The sequence below is a fragment of the Agelaius tricolor genome, unplaced genomic scaffold (assembly GCF_023055355.1).
Source record: "Agelaius tricolor isolate 1412-34295 unplaced genomic scaffold, bAgeTri1.0.p SCAF_20, whole genome shotgun sequence".
NCBI lineage: Eukaryota > Metazoa > Chordata > Aves > Passeriformes > Icteridae > Agelaius > Agelaius tricolor.
In genome coordinates this window covers 4,460,190-4,482,355 of record NW_027269280.1, presented here as the reverse complement: position 1 = coordinate 4,482,355, position 22,166 = coordinate 4,460,190, and the positions used below count along the sequence as shown (strand labels likewise).

The 22,166-nt window shown below is 52.0% G+C and overlaps 1 protein-coding gene across 4 annotated transcripts in view; it reads right to left on the bottom strand.

Annotated features, from left to right (window-relative positions):
* Positions 1-2,703: 2,703 nt before the first annotated feature.
* SGSM1 (small G protein signaling modulator 1) overlaps positions 2,704-22,166 on the bottom strand; it is a 38,564-nt gene continuing 19,101 nt past the window's right edge. For 2 of the 4 annotated variants that reach the window (XM_071445240.1, XM_071445242.1), the window contains 16 exons: positions 21,618-21,685; positions 20,341-20,507; positions 19,862-19,991; positions 17,405-17,543; positions 17,072-17,136; positions 16,606-16,751; positions 15,570-15,698; positions 14,852-15,034; positions 13,153-13,224; positions 12,073-12,654; positions 11,232-11,356; positions 10,030-10,112; positions 9,693-9,802; positions 9,369-9,465; positions 8,847-9,014; positions 2,704-8,556 (listed from right to left, as the gene is read on the bottom strand). In XM_071445240.1, coding sequence (XP_071301341.1) covers positions 8,468-8,556; positions 8,847-9,014; positions 9,369-9,465; positions 9,693-9,802; positions 10,030-10,112; positions 11,232-11,356; positions 12,073-12,654; positions 13,153-13,224; positions 14,852-15,034; positions 15,570-15,698; positions 16,606-16,751; positions 17,072-17,136; positions 17,405-17,543; positions 19,862-19,991; positions 20,341-20,507; positions 21,618-21,685 — 2,353 coding nt within the window. In that variant the 3' untranslated portion in view covers positions 2,704-8,467. Of the gene's footprint in view, positions 8,557-8,846; positions 9,015-9,368; positions 9,466-9,692; positions 9,803-10,029; positions 10,113-11,231; positions 11,357-12,072; positions 12,655-13,152; positions 13,225-14,851; positions 15,035-15,569; positions 15,699-16,605; positions 16,752-17,071; positions 17,137-17,404; positions 17,544-18,406; positions 18,578-19,861; positions 19,992-20,340; positions 20,508-21,617; positions 21,686-22,166 lie in introns of all 4 variants that reach the window. The other 2 variants (XM_071445243.1, XM_071445241.1) reach the window with 2 other exon arrangements.

The following is a 22,166-nucleotide window of genomic DNA, read 5'->3' as shown; positions in this document are numbered from 1 at the left end:
CCTGGGATAGTGGAAGGTGCCTCTGTGAGTGAGACAAACTTTAAGGTCTCTTCCATCCCAAACGACCTTGTGTTGCCCTGACATTCCCAATCCCAGGCTAACAAAATCCCTGCTGTACAGTCCTCCAGCCCCCAGTGCTGCAGGGCTGGGTAGGGACCCAAGGCTGTCAGCCCTTTACCCTGCATCAGTCAGGTGGTGGTGCCTGTACAAACTGGGCCTCTCTGCAGGATTTACCCGGGGATTGCTACAGCTGTGAATCAGCCTTTGAATTTTCAGCTTCATTTTCCTTTGCAAAAGGCCTCTGTGAAATAGGTGCTGGAGCACCTTAAGGCAGCAGAGAGAGCTCAGGGTGTTGCCAGGACAGCACCCACCTGGGCAGATGTTTGTGCCAGGACTCAGCATGTCCATTCATGCATGTTAACAAGGGCTATAAATACTCTGGGTCCTTCAGTGCCACGTGCCTGTGCCTGGCAGGAGGGTGTGTGAGGACGAGCACTCGCACCTGAGCTCACCAGCACAGCCCCCAGTGCCCCCCATCACACCCAGCCCTGGGCCACAGCCAAACTGGTTCATCTGCCACTGGTTCATCTGCCACAGCCCTCTGAGAGCCAAAGGATTGGGCTTGGGAGCTTGGGAGCAGAGGAGCAAAACAGAGCATGGAAAGTCCTGGGGCTGCCACCACCCCTCGGAGGAGCTCCCATAATCCAACCCCTCCTCAACATCTCCTGAGGAGCCCTTGTTGTTGTCAAGGGGTTGGAATGGTTTCTCTTCCTGCACAGGACAGAGCTGCTCCACCAGCTGCTGTCTCCTGCACTGCTTGGAGGTGGCAACTGATGGAAATTTCCATGCACTTCAAAGCACAACCTCAGGATAGCTGCTTTTGTGAGAAACTATCCCAAGTTAAAAATTAATGAAATTCACTTTTAGGATAATTTACTTTCCTCCATCCGAAAGGCGGGAATTTTGCCAGTCTCTCTGCTCAGAGCACAGAGCATTCCTGCTTTGGCACCTTGGGGATGTGGCCTCTGGTGGTTAGGTTGCCAATTAATATCAGGTAATTAACACATTTGCAAGGGCTGGTTGAATCCCACCCTGGCATTTTGCAAACTCTGCGTGTTTGGGGAGTGTCTTCATCAGCTTTTGAAGTTCTGAGCTGTGAGCTCCCTGCAAACCTCAGCCTGCACTGGAAACTGGGGCTGGGCCTTTAGAGCAAACATGCCTAAAGAAGCAAACATATTAAGGATTAATTAAATACCAGGATTTATTTAATTAAGCCTCTTCTCATAAGTAGGTAGAGGCAGGTATCTGGAGCGAGCATCCAGCTTTCCTTGCATTCCCAGTTTTAGAAATGCAGTTAAATTCTGTGCTGCTTAAAACACAGCATTGGGGGTGATGTGGACCCCTCCAACAGCAGTGCAGGAACTGACACCACAGAAAGGAGGTTGGGGGCACCTCTTACCTATTTCCACACCTGGCATCCCCACATGGAACATCTGGAAGATCCACAAGCACCCAAGGATCTTGTGGAGTCCAGAGGGGTGACAAGTGCCAGCCCTGAGCAGGGAGCACAGGCAGCTTGTCCTCCTCACATTTTTGATGAAAACCTTGTCCCTCCTGTTCCCTGCAAGAAAGGCATCACAGCCCATCCTATCAGTGCCAGTTGAAAGGTCTGGAGACTGATCCAGGAAATACTGAGGGAAAAGAACGACATCAAGTCCAAGGTCATTTTGAGCACCGTTGCAGAATGCACTCCCTCACCTCCTGCCCAGCTCACCTGGCAGCACAGGAGCACACACAGGTACAAACCATCACCACCACAGCCCAGTGCTGGGCTGCCACCATGCCAGTGGTGCAGACATCTTTTATGAAAATACTTTCCTTAGGATTTTTTCCTCCTGAGAAGCTGAGAGGCCTCAGGAACAAAATATAAACAATGGTTATCTGCTGCTGTGCAATGCAACAGGTGCATCTGTGATTGGTCTCATGTGGATGTTTCTAATTAATGGCCAATCACAGCCCAGCTGGCTCAGACTTTCTGTCCGAGCCACAAGCATTTGTTATTCATTCCTTTCTATTCTATTCTTAGTTAGCCTTCTGAGATGAAACCTTTTCTTCTATTCTTTTAGTATAGTTTTAATGTAATATATATCATAAAATAATAAATCAAGCCTTCTGAAATACAGAGTCAGATCCTCATCTCTTCCCTCATCCTAAGACCCCTGCGAACACGGTCACACACCAGGACCTTGTGTCACTCCCCATCTGCTCTGTCTGGGGCAGTTCACTCCACACAGCACCAAGGACCTGGCCCAGCCCTTCCCCAGTGCTCTTCCTCCTCTTCCATCACTCTGTTTCACCATCAGTTTAAATTCTCCACTTTACAGGAGGGTAGAGCAAGAAAAAGGACAGAGGTGACAGTGCCAGCAGAACCAAGGAGGTGTCACAGCCACACATCTGCCCAGAGCTCAGCAAAGTTGGACTGAGCAGGGGATGGGGAAAAGTGAGGACAATGAGGGCAAGGAGGGTGCAAAAAGGAGCCCAGGTCCTCCCCAGCACAGGGGACACTCACCATGAGCAACAAGAGGCTCTGAAATCCATGAGCAGTGTGGAAATGAAGAGCATTTTGGGCACTCCCTGCTCAGGGTATCCCCATTCACTGCCTTCCCAGGGACCACACAGACAGAAAGAACCACCAAGATCTGATTGATTTGAAAATACATTAACCATAGAGAATAGAGCTTTAATTTTTCTTTCTCAACAACAATAAGGAACAGTTTACATTAAAAAAAAACAACCAAAAGCATGAATAAAATAATATAAAACAGATATTATACCACAGTGTGGAATTCAGATAATCTAAGAACATTAGCAGCACTTCTACAAATAGATTAAAAGCTGTAAGTGCTCATTAAGCTCAGATCGAGCAACTCCCAGAGACCAAAATGGCATCCAACAGAGAAAAGCAGCAATTCTGTGTAGGGCAACAGAAAAGTCTAATGCCAGGACACCAGATACATTCAAATCCCTGTGCTGAGGGGTAATTCCCTGTCCCACAGAGCCCCCACGATGGCTGTCACACCCTGCTGCCCTGCCTGGCTCTCCAGAACACTCCTCGAACAGGGGAAGTGACAGTCGTGGGTCTGAGGTTACATCCACGTTGCATTTTCAAAGCTTTTCATTAATTCTGTTTGGGAAAACAATTTCTTCCCTGGCTTCTGGGAATTACTCTCCAAAGAGAATGAATTTCTGAGAATTTAAGTCAATCTTACATAGCCACAACAATGACATTTTTAGTCTCTCAGTATCCACGATCAGGATTTTCAATTCTTTATTGTCCTTAGCAGCAAAGCCATACTCATTCCTAAAACTTCCATGTATTTAAGGTCTTGTGCATAGTTTAATCTTTAGCATTAATTTGTTAAAAAATAAATTTTAAAAAAAGAGGATAAATGGTGCTTTTCCTCCCCTCACCAAAGCACTGATGCAAAATGCCCTTGTGCTCCCAGTCATGTCCCACTGCTGATGGCTCAGGAGCCACCATGGAGAAGGGACTGTTCCCTGCAGCACCACCCACAGGCTCTGCTCAGCCTCCATGTGCAAAACCCATCTATAAAAGGAAGCTATTAAACTACTGAACAGGAATTTAAAGGTGGAATATGCACCAATCCAAAATTAAATTAGAAATTAGATTAGATTAGACACATTAAAAGACTTCCATGGCTATTCTAAACTGTGTACATTCTCCAGAAGTTCGGGATTCAGGCAAAGTTGGGAAGGAAGGATCCACACACTGAGCTGTGTGAATGTGTGGCCATGGCCCACGTGGCCACCAGAGGACAGAAAAGTGGTCACACTAAGAACCACAACTGTTTAGATGCCTTAATTGGTGAAATATTGCTTATTCAGGGCAATGAGGATGCTGACCTTGAGTGGAAAACCTGGAACAATCAGTGGCATTTGATCTACTTCAGGGCATCTGAAAAAGCTTTTACAGGAATTTCTGACACAGGTTCTGGTGAGTTCCAACCCTTCCATGGTGCTAGGAAGGGCTGGAACTCCATCTCCACATTGTGCTCTATCAGTTTGTGCTCACACGATAGTAAAATGCTGAAGACAAGCCCAGAACTGCTCAGTACTCAGGGAAATTCCCAAATGGAATGAGAAATAAGACAGAGGTTTTGATGACATGACCATCATTTTGGTCCTACTGATCAAATGCTCAGAGGTTCCCACTGTGCCTCTGGAGAAAAGAGATTTAGATATTGTAAGATATTTCAAAAGCAAACTTAGGGGATGAGAATCCCAAAACTGAAGTGATTTAGATATTGTCAGATATTTCAAAAGCAAACTTAGGGGATGAGGATCTCAAAAGTGGTGCCAGTCCCTGGTCAGAGGCCCATTGGCTACTGTGGCTCCCAGTGCAGGGGACCAACCTCAGGAAAATCCAGGAAAGAGAGGAGAAATAGTCAGGCAAAATAAGTAATAAATAAATAAAAACCAAAGAATAATAAGAACTTCATCCCACAAACTGCTCTTGGCCACGAGGCTTGTGTCTCCAGGGATTTTGGGACCCATCTCTTCAATAGTTCCATCTCTCAGCCTTTTTCCACCTGTCAGTGACAAGGGCTGACACCTACAGTTCCACTGCTGGCTCACATTGCACTACCAGGTGCATTTGGATGAGTCAAGGGATGTTCCCCATGCCAGGGGCTGGATGAGAGCAGGACAGGGACACAGCAGGAAGTTCCCCCACAAAAAAAAAAACAAACCAAACCTCTCAGTCTTCGTGAAAAACATTCACAGCAAAGCCATTCAGGGACTCAACACAGCAAGAGAAAAACTCCTATGAAAATCACACATTTAGGAACAAACACAACTTCTAAAGGATCTGCACAGGTGACACCAAAAGAGATGGGTACCAGGAGCTCGTTGGAAGGTTGCAAGAGCAGAAAGCTCAAATGCAGGAAGAGAATCCATTTGAGGAACACAGGGCCAGGACACAAACACTCAGTGGATTTACACACACTGAGGTTACCTGAGCTCAGCACAAACCCCACAGCAATGTGGGTGCTCAGTGAGGGTGGGATGGGAGCTGAACTCAGCCCATGGAGCCCATCCTTTCCTCCTTCCTCAGGCTCAGCTTGGAGTGACTGGAGCAGAGAACGTGGGCTGGCAGCTCATGCCACCCTTGCAGCAATCTCCTCAGAAGGTGTGGAGTTATGGAATGGTTTGAGTTGGAAGGAAACTTAGAGATCACCCAGTTCCACCCCCTGCCATGGGCAGGGACACCTTCCACTATCCCAGGTTGCTCCAAGCCCTGTCCAACCTGGCCTGGGACAATTCCAGGGATCCAGGGTGTGCCAGTGCCTTATAGTGCAGAATTTCTCCCTAAAATCCAATCTAACCCTGCCCTCTGTCTGTTTAAGGCACAGAGCTCCAGTCCCTGTTCCCACAGGCTAAAATAGTCCTGGGCTGGCAGTGCCATTGTGGGGGGGATTTCAGCTGCACAGAGCTGCTGGGATGAGACATTCCTCTTCCCCAAGGGGCCAGACAAGATTACTGTATATGGACAAGCCTGGTGACAGCCTCTCCTGCGTGAAAAACAGGCCATCCTGGGCTGCACAGCTGGGAGAGATCCCTGCTGGCTCCCAGCACCATGACTGCCCCTGTCAGAATTCCAGAACAAGGCTTTATCTCATGGGGATCCTGCAGGGGGGCACAGCCAGGCAGGAGAGGCTGAGCCCAGAGAAGACCCACAAACAGCTGCACAGCAAAACCTTTGCTTTTCAGCTCCTTAGCAGCTTTTAAGCATTAAAGAGAGCCCCAAGCTCCTGGTGGGGTCTCACTGTGGGTCCCCACAAGCACAAGAACTTGCCCAGCAACACAGCTGAAACAAAGCTTTTTAAAATTATTTTTCCTTAATTTTTTTTCCTCTTGTCCAGTCTTAAAGCCAGAAGCAAGATGAAGCCAAACTGAGGTTGTGAGGGTGGCTCTGCTCTGAGCTTCCTGTTGCCCCACCAGAACAACTCTCCCAGCACAGGGACAGTGACAGATTGGCACATCATGGAATAGGTGCTATAGAAACCACACAGTTCTTAGAAGCAAAAGATTTCTCATCCCACCGCCCCCCTCAAAAAATAACCCACTTAGTTGACATATTTTCTCTCTATACTGTATATATATTATATATAGACACAATTCTCTGGTAAACATTTACAAGATATCGTAAATAACATTGAAAATTTCTATCTCCATTTGCACAACAGCGCGCACTCACACAGCACACAAGGACACACAGTCAGGTACAATCAATAAATAAATACTTTTTTTTCCCCTCCCCCTCCAGAAATTATTCAAAAAAACACTGCTATTGAGCGGCCCAAAGACACTCTCAGTTAATACAGACAGCAAATATTGTGCAGAATTTCTTGGCTGTTTTTGTTTAAAAACCAAGGAAAGAAGCTTGAAAGGTTTAGCATCAGCAATGTTGCTTGGTCAGGTGGTGTTTAAGGTGACCCTGGCCCTCAGGAAAGGGAGAACAGATACTTCCCATTCCCTCTAGACAGGTGACAGATCTGTCCTAGAGCCCTGAGGGAACAGGAGCAGCCTGGAAGGAGGGAGGACACGAGCTTTTCACTCTGCTTGGTGGAAAGATGAAAGATTCTCACAGGAACTGGCAGATCTCAAGCTCTTTGTTTCCTGTGCTACTGCAGTCCAGCACCCTTTGGGGTTTTACTGCTTCAGGGAATTTCCCGGATTGTTGCACACATCTCTTGGGATTATGAGGAGTGAAGGGCTGCCCATTGCTCTCCCCCTGCCCCAGCCCGTTCCCCAAAGGGTTCAGGATGTGCCACTGCCTTTTGCAGCTGTGACCTCCATGTCCTAGAATACAGAAATTGCTGATTTGCTGAGAAACAGCAAACCACTCCACCAGGCTGCTCAGCCCTTCCCTGAAGCAGCAGTTTTCTCCTGTGCAGACTGACAACCACCTTTTTTCTGCCAGCAACATCTGACACGTGCCACGAGCCAACACAAACCAGCACAGACAGATGATCCACAGGAGGAGGGAGGAAGGGCCCCTTCCCCTCCTGTGGGAGCACTCCAGCAGCAAGGCAGGAGCAGGGCCAGAGGAGAGCACACACACAGCACACATTGCACCAAGGGGAACACAAAAGTTTGCAGCAAAACTTGAGAGAAAGTACCCTCAGAGAGAGAGCTCCAGCTCAGCACCCTCAGCACTGCCCTCCCTGGCTGGGCTGGACCCTCCATCACCCACCCACCCCTCTCCTTTTCCTGTATTGTTTTTACCTGAGTTGAAAAATGACTCCGAAGCCTCTGCAGGGGCAGCCTGTGTGGGACACAGCAGCTGGAGAGGCACTTCATGCACTGGGCTCCAGGCTGTGCAGGAAAAGTGGCCACACAAGGGCATCTTCCCAAAGCAAAGCCCACTCAGGGACCTTGGGCTATTTTCCTCTCACAGGCCTGTGGGAAAAGCCCACCAAGACCTAACTGGAGATGCTCAGTGGGTTTAGGGGACTCAACAGCCAGCCCTGAAGCTGTCAGAGGGAAAGTCAGGATAATCAGGAGCTCTGACTTGCCTTCTGAGGAGCCCTTCCCTCACAAGAGCTCAGAGGAACAAGAGACCAGACTCCTACCACAAGCAGCTAAAGTAAGGCAGGTAAGAAAACCTCCAGCCTGGAGTTCCCAGAGGAGGTCAGGACCAGATTTCCCAGTGTTCAGAGAACATTACAGAGGCTGGACTTTGAAAAATAACCCCAATGCTGAATTTGGAGCTGTTCTGAAAATCCTCCCAGACACGAACCTCTTGTGTGCTCAGATATTGTAGGAACAATGTAAAATCCCAGGGAGAAAACAGAGCCCTAAAAAAAGAAAATACTGAAGGGGAAGAAATGCATTGAGGGACAAGATCAAAAGAGGAATTTCTGTGATCAAAGTCCCCCCCATTACTGGCAGAACCTTGTTGTGTCAGTGAGAAGCTGAGCACTGGCAGCATCCCTGTGCTGCCTGGGCTCGCAGGGCTGGCTGCCTTCCCACCCCACAGGGAAGGGCTCCCCAAGCAAGCAGCTTTCCAAGGAATCAAGCAGCTTTCCAAGGAATCAGCTTCCCCTCTGTGCCACCAAGCTCTGCTCCCCCAGCCCCCGAGCTGCACCCTGGGATGTGGCAATGCCTGGGCAGTTTTGGTGGCCACAGCAGCTGCTCCGAGGCCAGGAAGCCACGGCCTGGTCCTGCTCCAGGCACAGGAACACACCTGGAGGGATCTTTGGTTGAGTCACTGCAGAAGGTCTGAGCCTGGGCCTGTGCTGAGCCCAGGGGACTCCCAGCTCACTTAGCAGCACGTGTCCCACCACCTGAGTCCCACAGGTGTGGCACTTGGAGAGACAGGAGAAGGGAGGGAGCCTCGGAGGGGAGTCCTGGCTCTTTGGGTGCCTCATCTGCTCCAGCTCCTTCATTTGTTCTCAATCAGAGTCTGCACTTTATAGACCAGGTCCCGAGCCAGCTTCAGGATCTGCTTGGTGTTGTGGCGCTCGGCCATTTCTGCAACACAAACCAGACAGGTGAGAGCAGAGCAGCCCCCAGCCCCCAGCTCTTCATTCTGTTATCCCTGTGCTGCCACATTCCCAACCTCCCCTGGCAGGGACACCTGGCTCTGGAGAGCCATCCTGAACCAGCCCAAACCTCAGCTCCCTCCAACACACCCAGCTTGGCCACTGCTGAGGAGGGCAGGTGGATTCCAGCCCCACCAGATCCCTCAGAGCTCTGGCTGTTAAACATTCCCACACCTGAGCAGCTGCCCCAAACTCAGCCCAACAGAGCACAAGCTGTACCATTGAAAAACTTGATGATGTCTGTAAAATCCATGTTGTTCTCCAGGATGATGTCCCGGTACATCTCCACCAGGGCCAGGGCTATGAAGAGCACGTAGTGAGCAGAGGAGACGTGAGCAGCAGCCCAGATGGTCTCCCAGACAGCAAAGACATCATCATACACCAGCTCTGTGAGCAGAGAACAGCAGTTACCCCTCCACTCACCCCACCCTGGCTCACAGAGCTCACAGCAGCACTGGGGAGACACACTGGGTGCTTCCTTCCCACAGGAACCTGCTCCAGCTGGAAGCAGTCTGTCAGTCATCTGTGGGGAGAAATATTCTGCCCAGCAGCAGGTGACACAGGCCCCAGGACACACTCATGGAAAAGCTCAGCAGCAGCTCTGGAACAACAGGTTCTGTATCTAGACAGAGCAATCAGCCAGACATTAACCAGGGAAAAGTGAAAAGGAATTAAAGTTTAAACCTGCTGAGGAGCCTGGAAGCAGACCCTGCCCCACCCTTGGGTAGTCTCAGCACACACCTCTTTTGAAGTCCAGGAGAAACCATCGGTAGCAGAAGTAGAAATGAGTGTAATCCCCATTCTGGTGCATCAGCTCAAAGAGCTCAGAGTCCAGAATCTGTCAAGAAAAGCAAAAGGAAATTCAGGAATGCACACACAAGGCACCAGCCATCTCTCTGCCTACTTCCCTCCATCCCACTGCTCTCCTACTGCACCAGCACCTCCCTCCCTTTCCTGGCACACACTGCTCCAGCCCCTGCTGTCCCTCCTGCTCCTCAGCCCCTCCAGGACCAGCTTTCCCCCCTGGGTGTGAGGAGCTGCCATCCCCATGCCAGGAGCTCTCACCTGGATCAGCGACCTCATGTTGGCAAAGTGGGTGTCCATGGCTCCTCCGTGGGGGAAGTTCTGGTTCATCCTCTTCATCAGCTCGGTGAAGCAGCTGAAGGCCAGAGCCTCTGTGCAGGGAGGAGAGACATCACTGCAGGGCTGCATGGGCCCTGCTGCTCCTGCAGCAGCAATGTCCCTCCAGAAAGTCCAGCCTGGCCCCAGGGTGGGTTCCTGGGACAAACGGGATCCTGCTCCACACCTCCGGGCACTCCCCTGCAAAGGGCCACCACCCACCTGGCACATCCCCCTACAGATCCCCACACAGGGACAGGGAAGGCAGAGCAGAGGCACTCACCATCATCCAGGATGACCAGCAGAGGGGCCAGCAGGTCACACATGCCTTGCACATAGCCAATCTCAATGTGCTGCCAGATGTAGCTGTGTGAGAGAGCAGGAGAGGTGACCTAGGACCTGAGTGCCACCACCTGTCACTTCCTTTGCCCATGCCCTGTCTCCCTTCCCAGGATGCTGGGGTAAATCACACCTGTTCATTCTGTTATCCCTGTGCTGCAAATGATTAAATTCTTGTGGTGCCCCTCAGGTAAGGCATGCGTGGCACAGTCCTGGATCAACACCCTGCCATGGCCACATCCAGGGTCACTCCAGGGCTGTGCCGTGGCCATTGCAGGGCAAATCAGCACAGGGAAAAGCAAAATGGGAAAGCACAGCACAGCGGGGTCACTGGTTAAAGGGCAGAGACTGATAGAACTTGTTCATCTCCCATTCTCATCCTTCTCCCTCCATTCATCCCCTTGGTTCTCCCTGCAGACACTGCCTGCCTCCCCTTCCCATTCCCAGTGTCCCAGGAAGCACCCAGCCCTGCAGGGATATCTTCCCTTTTTTGGTAGCAAGGCAAAATGTGTTCAGAGAGGACTCAGATCTGCTGCTGGCACAAGGGAAGGATCTTTTCCATCCTGCCCACTGGTTTTCCAAAATGTGTTGTGCTGAAGGTCTAATCTCAGCAGAGATCTCCAGCTCTGGCTGTCGGGTGAAGTGACAGCACCAATGGAACAGCAGCTTCTCCTCATGTTTGCAAGATGAGTAATAATATTTTAGCCTTTTCTGCCTGTGAAGCAGGAGCTGAGCTGGAGCTGGTCTGAGCCTGTGAGTGTCACTAGGCAAGCTCTGAGTCACAAGGACTCAGAAATGCACCCAGGTCTGGCTCTCTCCTGGGATTTTGGGCAGGCACAAACCATCCTGGTGCTTCAGGCACTTTCTCATTAGCACTACAGCTCTGTGGGCTGATCCTCATTAAAACATTTGCCAGGCATGCTCCAAGAAGCAGGGAGCCCCTGCCTTGTCCAAAACCCCAGGACACAGCAGTGATGGGGAAGGACAGCCGGACACCTCGCTCTGGGAACTGCCGCATCCTTCGAGCTGCGGCCCCAGTGCTGGGGTGATGAGGGGAGCAAGGCAAGGAGCAAAACTCCATAACCACATCACAGTTTGAGGCTCCAGCCTGCAGGTGAATCCCAGGAAGGCCCCCAGAGCCCCCACCTGCACATGACGTTGCGGAGCTTCTCCAGGTTGGCGGGGGTGAAGTACCAGTAGTTACGGTCACAGCGCTGCACGTCCTTCTCAATGCGGTGCAGGTTCACCGTGTACATGTCCAGCAGCTCTGGCTGCCCAAAACAAGAGCAGAGTTGATTTGTTTTCTAGTAAAAAGCAGGGAGAGAGCTGCAAGGGCAGTGGAGAGACAAGGCAGACTTTGGGTGGAAGGTGGGAGCCCCTCTGTGCCCAATTGCAGGATCAGCACAGGGCAAATGCAGGTAAATCCTGCCCCTCCCTCAGCCCCGGTGAGGCACATCTGGAGCGTGGTACTCAATTCTGGGCTCCACAGATAAAGAAAGACAAGGAGCTGCCAGAGAGATTATTTGGAGTCTAAAGTATCTCTCTGATGAGGAGAGACTGCAGGAGTTGGGCCTGGTCAGTCCAGAGAAGACTGAGAGGAAACCTCATAAATCCATACAAACATCTCAAATCATGTGCCAAAAGGAGAGTGCCAGACCCTTTTCAGTGGTACCAAGTGACAGGACAAGGAGCAATGGCCATAAACTGAAACACAACAACATGAGGAAAAACTTCTTCCCATGCAGGGTGGCAGGAAGAAAACTTCCTCCCTTCCAGGTGACAGCCCTGGAATAGTGGTCCAGGGAGTGCATGGAATCTCCCTCTCTGGACACATCCCAAACCCACCTGAACACAATCCTGTGTCACCCACCCCAGGTGACCCTCCCTTGGCAGGGGATGATCTCCAGAGGGCCCTTCCCACCCCAACTGCTCTGGGGTCCTGGAGGGCAGCCAGGAAGGAACCCCCCCTTGCCAGGTCTGTACTTACAGAGTAGGTGACACCCGTGGAGGACAGAGCAGCTGGTTCACTGCTGGTCAGATCAGTCACAGTCAGAGAGTCCAGCTGTGGGTACAGACTCTCCATCTCTGGCTCCTCAGAGAGGTTGTCCTCACTCTCCACCAGGCTCTGCTTCTCAGCCTCGCTGTCTGCCCAGCTCTCCACCACAGTCAGGGCCACAGTGTCACTGTCACGCAGGAGCCCCGCCGAGCCCTCACCCATGGGGACAAAATCCACGCTTCCACCAGTGGGAAATTCCCCTTCCAGGCTGTCCTGGCCCTGCAGCTTCTCCTGCTGGACACCATCTGTGTCTGGTGGGGCTGGCAGGTCAGAACCAGCAGCCTTTCCCTGGGAGCTGGATGAGGATTTGGTGGTTTCCAGGGCACTGTCCTCGTTGCTGAAGCTGCGCTCCGAGAACCCCGATGTGATGGAGAAGTTTTGGGAAGAGGGGTGCCCAGAATCAGGGGAACATGTGCCATTGGGGACTGTCCCATTGGGGATCTTGCTTTGTTTGCCATCTTCCAGCTGAGAATCTACTTCAGTCTGTTCCACCTCATCCACAGATTCAAACACCTGAAAAGTGGGAAGACATCCCAAGCATTCAGGAAATGTTGGGAATATGGACACTACATCCCCGAGAGCTGTGTACTCATAGTGCCCATGTTCCCAGCAGTAGAGAGGGAGGAAAATCCCCCCTTAGCTTCTTCTGCCTGGACTTGAGTCAGTGCTTGGTCATTTGCACAACTCCAAGCCCACAAATCCCTGCTCCAAAGGACTTTGCTTGGCATTATATACTGGGCAGAAATTTCAACAGGTGTTAAAATTAAACACCTGGGCATGAACAGCCATGGACCTTCAGGTGTGAGGCCACGGGGCAGAGCTGGCAGGTGAACATTGAACACCCCAAGCAGAGCACAGATCTGACATTAGTAACTCCAAAGCGGGTTGGGGACTCATTCACCTCTTCCAACACCGGTTCTGTTTGCCAGAAATCGCTGTGGTTGTGGTGAGGGGTCAGCCCAAGCCAAGGCAGAGCTGTGGGGACAAGGAATGGAGGGACAAGGTGCTCACCTGGGTGCTGGAGCTGGAGTCGCTCTGCAGCCGGGCGTGGTTCTGCCGGCCGGAGCTGCAGCTCTGCGAGGACTGCAGGGCACAGGGGAAAATGAGAAACAAAAGAAAAGAAAAGCAAAGGGGTCAGGGTGAGGGAACTCAAGCAGAGCTCTGGCACTTCTGCAGGTGAAGAACAAGCAGAAATGCACCCAGTGAATATCTGACCCATGATTTTCCTGTCACACCCATGGTGCTGCATCACCCAGCACAGTGTCCTGCCTCAGCCCCTGACACTGCTGGGGAGGTGACAAAGGCAAAGCTTTGTTAGGTCAATGCACTTGTTCAAGTGCTGTGTGCTGGGTCTGAAGGAGCTGCTTTCCTCTGGCCTGCATGGAGGTCATGCTGCCTCCCTGGAGTGAGAATTTCTACAAATCTCTGTCCTAATTTGGCAGCAATGCAGCTCAGCCCAGCTCCGTTTACATAAACGATGAAGTCAGGCTATAAAACACTCCCTCCAAGCATATTCATGCTTTTTTCCTTTTCTTCAAGGACAAATATTGATGTTTTAATCCAGACTCGGTGGAAGCAGCTCCTCTCAAAGTCACGAGCACCCTGTTCTGGCTTCCAGCTGAAGCACAGAGGGAAGGGCTGGGCTTTGCAGGCATCAGCCTGGTTCTGTGGGGCCCCTCTGAGCAACCAGCCCACAATGAGAGCAAGTCCTCCTCTTAACTGAGCAGAGGTGCAAGGCATGGCCATGACATCACACACAAACAATAGGATTTTAAGAAAATACAGCACATTCAGAACAGCAGCTGTCCCCACCCTTGTATTGTGGGTGTTTGCTGGGCAGGGCTCTGGTGGGGAAAGGAAGGGCGACAGTTTTCCTCCATTACCATGGGAGCACTTAAAACAGGAAATTTCAGGTTGAGATGGGAAAAGAGGGGAACTTTTCGTGTGTTCACTCTGCCAGCTCCCTTCCCACATGTGGGTCCAAAGGAAGAGCCACGGTGGAGATGCTGAGGGGATAGGAATGATTCCCAGGGCTTCAGCCAACTGAGCAGCACCTCTGAGAGCTGCTCAGCATCCAGTTCCACTCTGCCCATGGCTCAGACCTGCCTTCCCTGCATCTCTCCCTCTCTGGGCACACACAGAGTCTGCAGGACTGGGGCTGAGCTCATCTCTTTCCCAAAGCACCCACATAAACTTCCCAGAGGGAAGCAGATCAAATCTCCAGCGCTCACCTCCCCTCTGGGCCAGCAGCCTGAGGTCAGGGAATGCTCTGCCATGCTGGGCTCTTCTCCTCCAAGGACAAAACTCTCATGGAAACACTCCCTGGACTCTGTTCCCAGGACTGCCTTTCCTTTCACAGGCTTTTCCCTCCACACCCTTCAGTTTGGGCTGTGGATCTCATTCCTCACTGTATTGCTAAAAGCCAGTCCCAAGGTGCTGGATGACACAGTGTACTGAGGGTGAGCTGAGGCTCCTTCCATGCCAGAAAAGGAAGCCAGGAAGCCCAATGCCATGCTTCACAGCCCCTTAATGCCATGCTTTTTCTCCTCACCCCTACTTCAGACCATCTTCCCTGGAGCTAATCCTGAGTATTTCACTTCCACAGTGAGCAGCAAGACACACAGGTGGGCACAGGTCAGGGGAGGAGGCTGGGCAGGACCTGTGTCTGCACCCCACAGGGACTGTGGGTGGGCACTGCCCAAGCCCTCACCTCGTTGCTGATGGTGGAGTCCCTGTGCATCATCCTCTGGATGTGGGAGTCCAGGCTGGCCCCCGAGGAGCACTTGGCCAGGGCTGCAGCGTGCGACTCCTTCTCGCGCTGCCGGACGATGGCCTCGCAGCCCAGCCACTCTGCCATGGTGTGCTCGTAGCATGCCCGCGTCTGCTCGTCAGCCTGGCACACAGGGGGACAGGGGCTGGCAATGGCTGTCCCTGGAGAGCCCCAAACCAGCCCCTCCTGTGCAATGGCTGTCCCTGGAGAGCCCCAAACCAGCCCCTCCTGTGCCCCACACAGGGCGGTGAACATCACAGCCACACTTACCCCTGCACAAAATGTGGCGAAATTTGGATGGAAAAATGCCCACCCATGTCCTCCCTGCCCTCCCAAGGTGCACAAGGCACTGAACATGAGGAGTTGCACAGGTCAGTGAGAAGCTTGGCCCCACCAATTCCTGCTGATCCAAAGGTTTGTCCCACTCCTACCTACAGCCCAGTCCAGAGTGGACATGAGGCCCAGTGGGCTCACAGGGGTGTGCTGAGGCTTCTTCCATGGTGGAAAACAGAGCCAGGAAGCCCAGTGCCCTGCTTCACAGCCCCTCAGTGCCAGGAACAGGCTCTTCCTCCTCACCCCTACTTCAAACCATCTTCCATGGAGCTAACAGACCTCTGCTCACAGACCCCTCCACTGGGCAGGGCACACCCTCACCAACCTCCTTCCTCTCTGCCTCTGTCATCCCAAACTGGTAATGGCCCAGCAGGAAGGGCCACACAGCCTTCCTGATCTCGTGCTGGATCCCGCCGTAGTAGATGAGCCGCAGCAGCTCCTGGTCCTCGTAACTCTGTGGGAAGAGCCTGGGTGAGGGCACAGACACAGCCAGGTGTCCCCAGCCTGCCTGTGCCACCCATCAGCACCACAATTGATGCCGCGGGTTTTAGCATTTGTGGTTTTCAGATTCTGAGCTGCTTTGGTGTTCTGAGCTTCATATTAGGGGATGGTGAGCTCTCTTCACAGAGCAGGAAGACACAACAATTCCTTCTCTAGCTGGGGACCAAGGACAAATGATCCAAATCTCAAGCCCAAGAGCATAAACAACATGGACTGAAGAGAGGAAAAACAAGCAGAATGGGACTGCATGGGCTAAAGCTGGAATTGGACAATTAACTCCAATATGCAAATGGAGCAAAACTTATAAAAGTGAGAGACCCCATGACCAGTCGTGCATTTTGGGTTCATCTTGGGTGTAGCCCTGGCTGGGCTCTTGTGCTGCCCAAGGTGTATCCATTGAGGCCTTCTAATAAATCCCTACTTTATTTTTAACTCTGTCTAGTCTCTTTGTTAGAGAGCCCCCAGCCCCACTGCCCATGATCCCTCAGATCCCTGCCTGGGCTTAAGCAGAGCCAGAGGCTGTGGGTGGACATTTTGGCTCTGCACACCAAAGAGTGGCCCACAAAGTCACCAAAGCACCGCTGCTGTGCCCCTGAGCTGGCAGCACATCAGGACCCCACTCAGGACAGCAGCACCTGTGTGACAGACACTGCTGCAGGCTGGCTCTGAGCAGAAGCACCTGAAGAAGAGCAGTGCTCACTCCTCAGCTCTCACATGCCAAGGATTAGGAGCCTCAGGCTCTGTGCTGGGACAGCCTGGCTGACTTCCCTCCTTGAGGAGCTTCTTGATGTGTTTCACCACCTCCCCGTGCCACACCCACTTCAGTGGCACTGCCCTGTGTCCCCAGGGCACGGCCCTACCGAGCTGTCCTGCAGGTATCTGTGCCAGATGTCCACGGTGAGCCCCGCGCTGGCGCTGCAGGGGACATCAGGGGACACGATGTTGTGGTTCACCAGCGCCGACAGGTGAGTCCTCACCGTGGACAGGTGTCTGCAGTAGGCCAGCCCTGCAGCAGGAACACCACACCTTCAGCTGTGCAGCTCCAGGAAACACGAGGATGAAGAGCAGGAGAAAGCAAGGACACCTTTACCCAGCAACACCCAGCCCTTGGAGCAGGGATTGTACCAGGACAGGTCCCTCACCTTGTACCCCCAGTGCTGCTGCTCATGGGGCTCAAGGCTGAGAGGCAGAGCCCAGCTGTTTGCTCCCCACCCTGAGCACGTGCAGCAGGCTGGTCCCAGCTCCCCCAGCCACTCCCAGCCCAGGACCTCATCCCTTATCCTGTCACACATCCCGAGGAAGCAGCAGGGGCTCACAAGTACTCACATCCATAGAAAGCCCGGGACAGGATCTGGTACTTCATGTTGTCACACAGCAGCTTCAGTGGAGCTCTGCCAACAGAAACACACAGGATGTGAGGGGAGAAGGTGCTCCTGTGCACCCCCTCAGCCTGGCTTTGATCCCTCTGCTCCAGCTTTGCCTGCAGGGATTCACCAGGGACGCTGCCCGGGTTCAGAGCAGCAATTCCTGCTGCCAGGCTATGGAGCAGCTGAGATGTCCCAGATGCAGGGACAAGGCTCACCTCAGCCACCTCCCAGTGACCCTGCCATGGCTCCTGGACACGAGCCCTGGCTCTGCTGTGCCCCTGTGCCCCTGTACCTCTCGTGGCTGCAGCCATTGGCCGGGCCCCCGTCGGAGGAGCCGCTCTGGGAGCAGGAGGAGCAGGAGGATTTGCGGGTGCTGGGCTGCCACATGGGGGGCAGGACAGCCCCTGGAGCGTCCATCAGGTCCTGGGGCACTGCAGGAGGGCAGAGAGGAGCATCAGCTACAGCCTGGCACTGCCCTGCAGTCAGGGAGCTACAGAGAGAGCTTTCGTTGGCAAACGCAGCATCCCACTCTTGCCAAGGAGGCTCCAGCAACCAAGCAGGAGCCACCACAGGGAATCACAGCACTGGTGAGCTCAGGAGAAAGGAAAGGGAACAAACAGCACTGATGAGAGAGAACCATTGCTAATTAACCAGCTAATTCAGAAAGCTGATCTTAAACTGCTTCGTGCTGACCAAGGCAGAAACCCAACACCCAACGCAGAGGCTGCAGAGAGAAAAACAGGATTGAAATCAGCTGCTGTCCCAGGAAGAGTGGAACACTGGAAGGGAAAAGGCCCATCCCTCAAAGGATCCCATCCAAAGTTCAGGGAAAGAAGGGAGCATCCAAATCACAAGAGAGGAGATGAAGGCTTGGATGAGGAGGTTGAGAGGCACAGCAGGAGCTCTGCATGTTGTCACTTGTTAATCCCTGCTTAAACTCAAAGTGCTACTCCAAAGGCCTTGGGTCCTGCCCAGGTACCACCCACACACAGCCCAGCCCATGAGGAATAATCCTTTTTACTCCTCCTTGGAAATTAAATTGTGGTAGAAATTTCATCTTCTGGCTGGGTAAAGGTGCCCTCGCTCTCCCTTGGTCTCACTGGCTCTCCCTGCTTGTGATAAGGAATAAATTACATTGGCAGAAAAAATACTGAATTATTCCCAGAGAAGCCCCTTCCCCTCCCACTGAGCTGATGGGTCAGTGACAGTCAGTGGTGACAGGGACAGCTGTGCAGGAGCTCTCAAGTGACAACACAGGTGAGCTGAGCACCAGACCCAACCAAGAGCTCATTACACTGATGCCAGGAGGTGCCCAGAGCAGCACGGAGAGCTCGGGATCTGCCAGGGACACTCAGACACCATTTGGGGATCACCACCATCTTGCTTCCAGCTGGAATCTTCATGATCTTCCCTCTCCCAGCAGTCACAGGTGCAAGGAGTGGGTGAAAAGCACCATTAATGGCAACTAGAGACACAGAGAGAGGACAAAGGCACCGGTGAAAGGGGAGAAAGGAAGAATCTGTGGAGAAGAGAGAATGATGCAGTTCCACCCCTGGCTGAGGAGGTGCACAGGAACAGCACAGGCTGTGATGATGCCAGCTGAGGAGGTGGCAGCAATTCATTTCCCAGAAAATGTGGCCCCCAGCATGGAATTTTAAGGGGTAGACCAAAAGGCAGCCACAGAAAGGCACATCTCTATCTGCTGTTTTAGCTCCAATCAGGTTTTTATCTGACTCACTGAATTGTGTTAGTCAGCTGAAGGAAGGGAGAACCAAGTATAATCTCAACTGACGTTATGGAGGAGTCACAGCGGATGTAATTTCTCTCTCATAGCCTCCAAAATGTAGGAAAAAGGTTTCCATCTGATTTCAGAGCTTTTTTAAAGAACACTCCACAAGTCTTCCATCTAAAACTCATTCTCTCCCTCTTCTAAAGTCACCTATGATGTCCCCAGAGGTCAGAAAACAGTTTTTTGGCATCTCACAGAAGAGTGAGGATAAATGTACAGACATTTCATCCAGGTTCAGATCATTCACCACCAGGCATGAAGATGCATTTCTGCTTTGGACAATCCAGCAGCATCCCCTCCCTCGAGTTAGGGACTGAAGACAGAGCAGGGTGCTGGGACCTCCCCTTTGTGCTGCAGGAGCCACAGTGAGGGAACATCACTGGATTTAGTGCAGCCTGGGGGCAGCAAGAGAGGAATCAGCCCTGGGGGCTTGTGATGGCAGAAGGTGGCCCCCAAGTGACCAAAGTGAATCTTTTTACTGATATTATGTGGGTATTATTAAGAGTGGTTTTTGCTGACCATTAACGCTGTTGTGCAGCTGCAGAAACAAAGGACTCGGTAGCAAGTGGAAGTTAAAAGAAAAAACAAAACAAAAACAAAACAAAAACACCAACAAGACAAAATCAAAAGATAGACTCATGGAATGATTGGGTTGCAAGGGAATTTGGAGATTACTTAGTTCCCTGCCATGGGCAGGGACACCTTCCATGATCCCAGATTGCTTCAAGCCCCATCCAGCCTGGCCTTGGACCCTTCCAGGGATGGGACAGCCACATCTGGCTGCTCTCTGTGCCAGGGTCTCCCACCCTCCCAGGGTGCCTGATTTAAATGATGACATTGAAATCAGGCAGCAGTGGCACAAGCAGAGCCCCTCCCCTGGAACCACCTCCCAGTTTGCCCTGTGCCCACCAGTGCCATGTCCCAGCTTCTCCAGCCCCCCAAAGGCTGCCCTGCACTCACCAAACTCTGTCTGAGTCCCAGGGTAGATGATCCTGAAGACATAATCTGTGGCTTCATCATCTTCCTTGTCAGATGCGGACTCAGAGGAGCCCTGGGGGCTTCTCTTCTTCAGTTTGGGGAACACCTTTCCCTGGGGAGCAGAACTTGCCCTTCACCAGCCACCCAGGTCCAACCACTTCCTTCCCAAGCTCCTGCCCCACCTGCTTTGCTACATCTGCACATTCCCTGGATCAAGTTTCCAGTGGCAGGTGACTCCATAACCCTGCTGGGCACAGGAAAAGTACTGCCCAGAGAGCCAAACCTTCATGGGCACCCCTCCCACAGCTTTCCAGAAGGGTCTGTTTAGCTTGGCATGAGCTAAACCCAACCACCACGTTTTAATATTAATTAATTGAATGTATTAATTTGGGGAGGGGATTAATTCAAACACAGCAGCCATTAATGCCAGGCAGAGGGTCCCAGCAGGAAGAGGCACTCACCTTTCCCCGCTGTGACCAGAGGGGTGGGTCCAGCTGCCCGTGGGGCAGGAGGCCATTCTCCAGGCAGGACAGGAACTGCAGCAAGTGTCCTCCACGGGGGAAGCGCAGAGGTGGCCTCTGGATGCCATCCTGGCTCACCAGGACAACCGTGCCACCACTGTCTACTGCTGGCAACAGCGAGAGCAGACACAGCCATCAGTGAGGGAAACGGTGCAGCCATGATATTTTCTGAAAAATCCTTCCCTTAGGATTTTTTCTCCTGAGAAGCTGAGAGGCCTCAGGAACAAAATGTGAACAATGGTTATCTGCTGCTGTGCAATGCAACAGGTGCATCTGGGATTGGTCTCATGTGGTTGTTTCTAATTAATGGCCAATCACAGCCCAGCTGGCTCGGACAGAGAGTCTGAGCCACAAGCCTTTGTTATTCATTCTTTCTTTTTCTATTCTTAGCTAGCCTTCTGATGAAATCCTTTCTTCTATGCTTTTAGTATAGTTTTAATATAATATATATCATAAAATAATAAATCAAGCCTTCTGAAACATGGAGTCAAATCCTCATCCCTTCCCCCATCCTCGGACCCCTGTGAACACAGTCACAGCACAGGCAGGAAACTCAGGGAATGGAAAATAAGGACTTTCTCCTTTGTGTGGATTCTTCTCTAACTCCATGATAGCACAGACCCTGGAAAAGTCTTGCTGGGATCACCCCCTTGGAGCACTCCCAGCCAAGCACCACTGTGGTGGTGTTCACAGGGGTTTTAGGATGAGGGAAGAGACGAGGATCTGACTCCATGTTTGAGAAGGCTTGATTTATTATTTTATGATATATATTATATCAAAACTATACTAAAAGAATAGAAGAAAGGATTTCTTCAGAAGGCTAGCTAAGAATAGAATAAGAAGGAAATGATAACAAAGGTTTGTGACTGAGACAGTTTGGACAGTTGGGCTGTGATTGGCCATTAATTAGAAACAACCACATGAGACCAATCACAGATCTACTTGTTGCATTTTACAGCAGCAGATAATTATTGTTTATATTTTGCTTCTGAGGCTTCTCAGGAGAAAAAAAATCCTAAGGAAAGGATTTTTCATAAAACATGTCTGTGACACACCACAGCAAGGAGCAGGGGAAAGACTTTTCTAGAAGCACTTAAATCACAGTGACCACCCAGAGCTCTGGGAACTGCCCTGGAGCCACAACAGAGCTATGTCCAAGAGGTAAGGGATCAAGTGCCAGGTGACAGAGCCCCCAGCAGCCCCAGGTGTGGCCTTACCCTGCTGGTGGCAGTGCAGGTACACGATCTCCTCCAGGCGAATGGTCATGGCATAGTCCCAGTACACGCTGCAACAGAGGGACAGAGAAGCTGTGAGCCTCCAGGGTGTGAGAGGCTCTGCTGCTGCTCACAGCAGCACCAAACCCTGCTCCTCACCCCCTGGCAGCAGCCAAAGCCACAGAAAGGATGAGATCCCAGAGCAGTGATGCCAGCCTGGTGAGTGACAACATGCCTCCAGAGCCAGGAACTGTCCCTGCCACCTCAGCTCAGCCAGGCCAGCCCTGTCCTGCCTGCCCTGGGTGGTTCCTCTGCCCTCACACTGTTCCCAGACACAGGAAATGTGCCCATGGATCCTGGCAACTGCAGGGAGGGACTGGAGCCCTGCAGAGCTGAGCACTCCTCTCTGAGCATCCCAAGAATCCCTCAGGAAATGTGCAGTGAGGTCCAAGCCTGGGCTGCTGCTCTGCCCCAGGGAGGGGGAATAAACCCTCACAATTTGTGGGGTTTTTTCAGAGTTCACAACAGATTTGGTCTCAGCTGCTTCTGTTC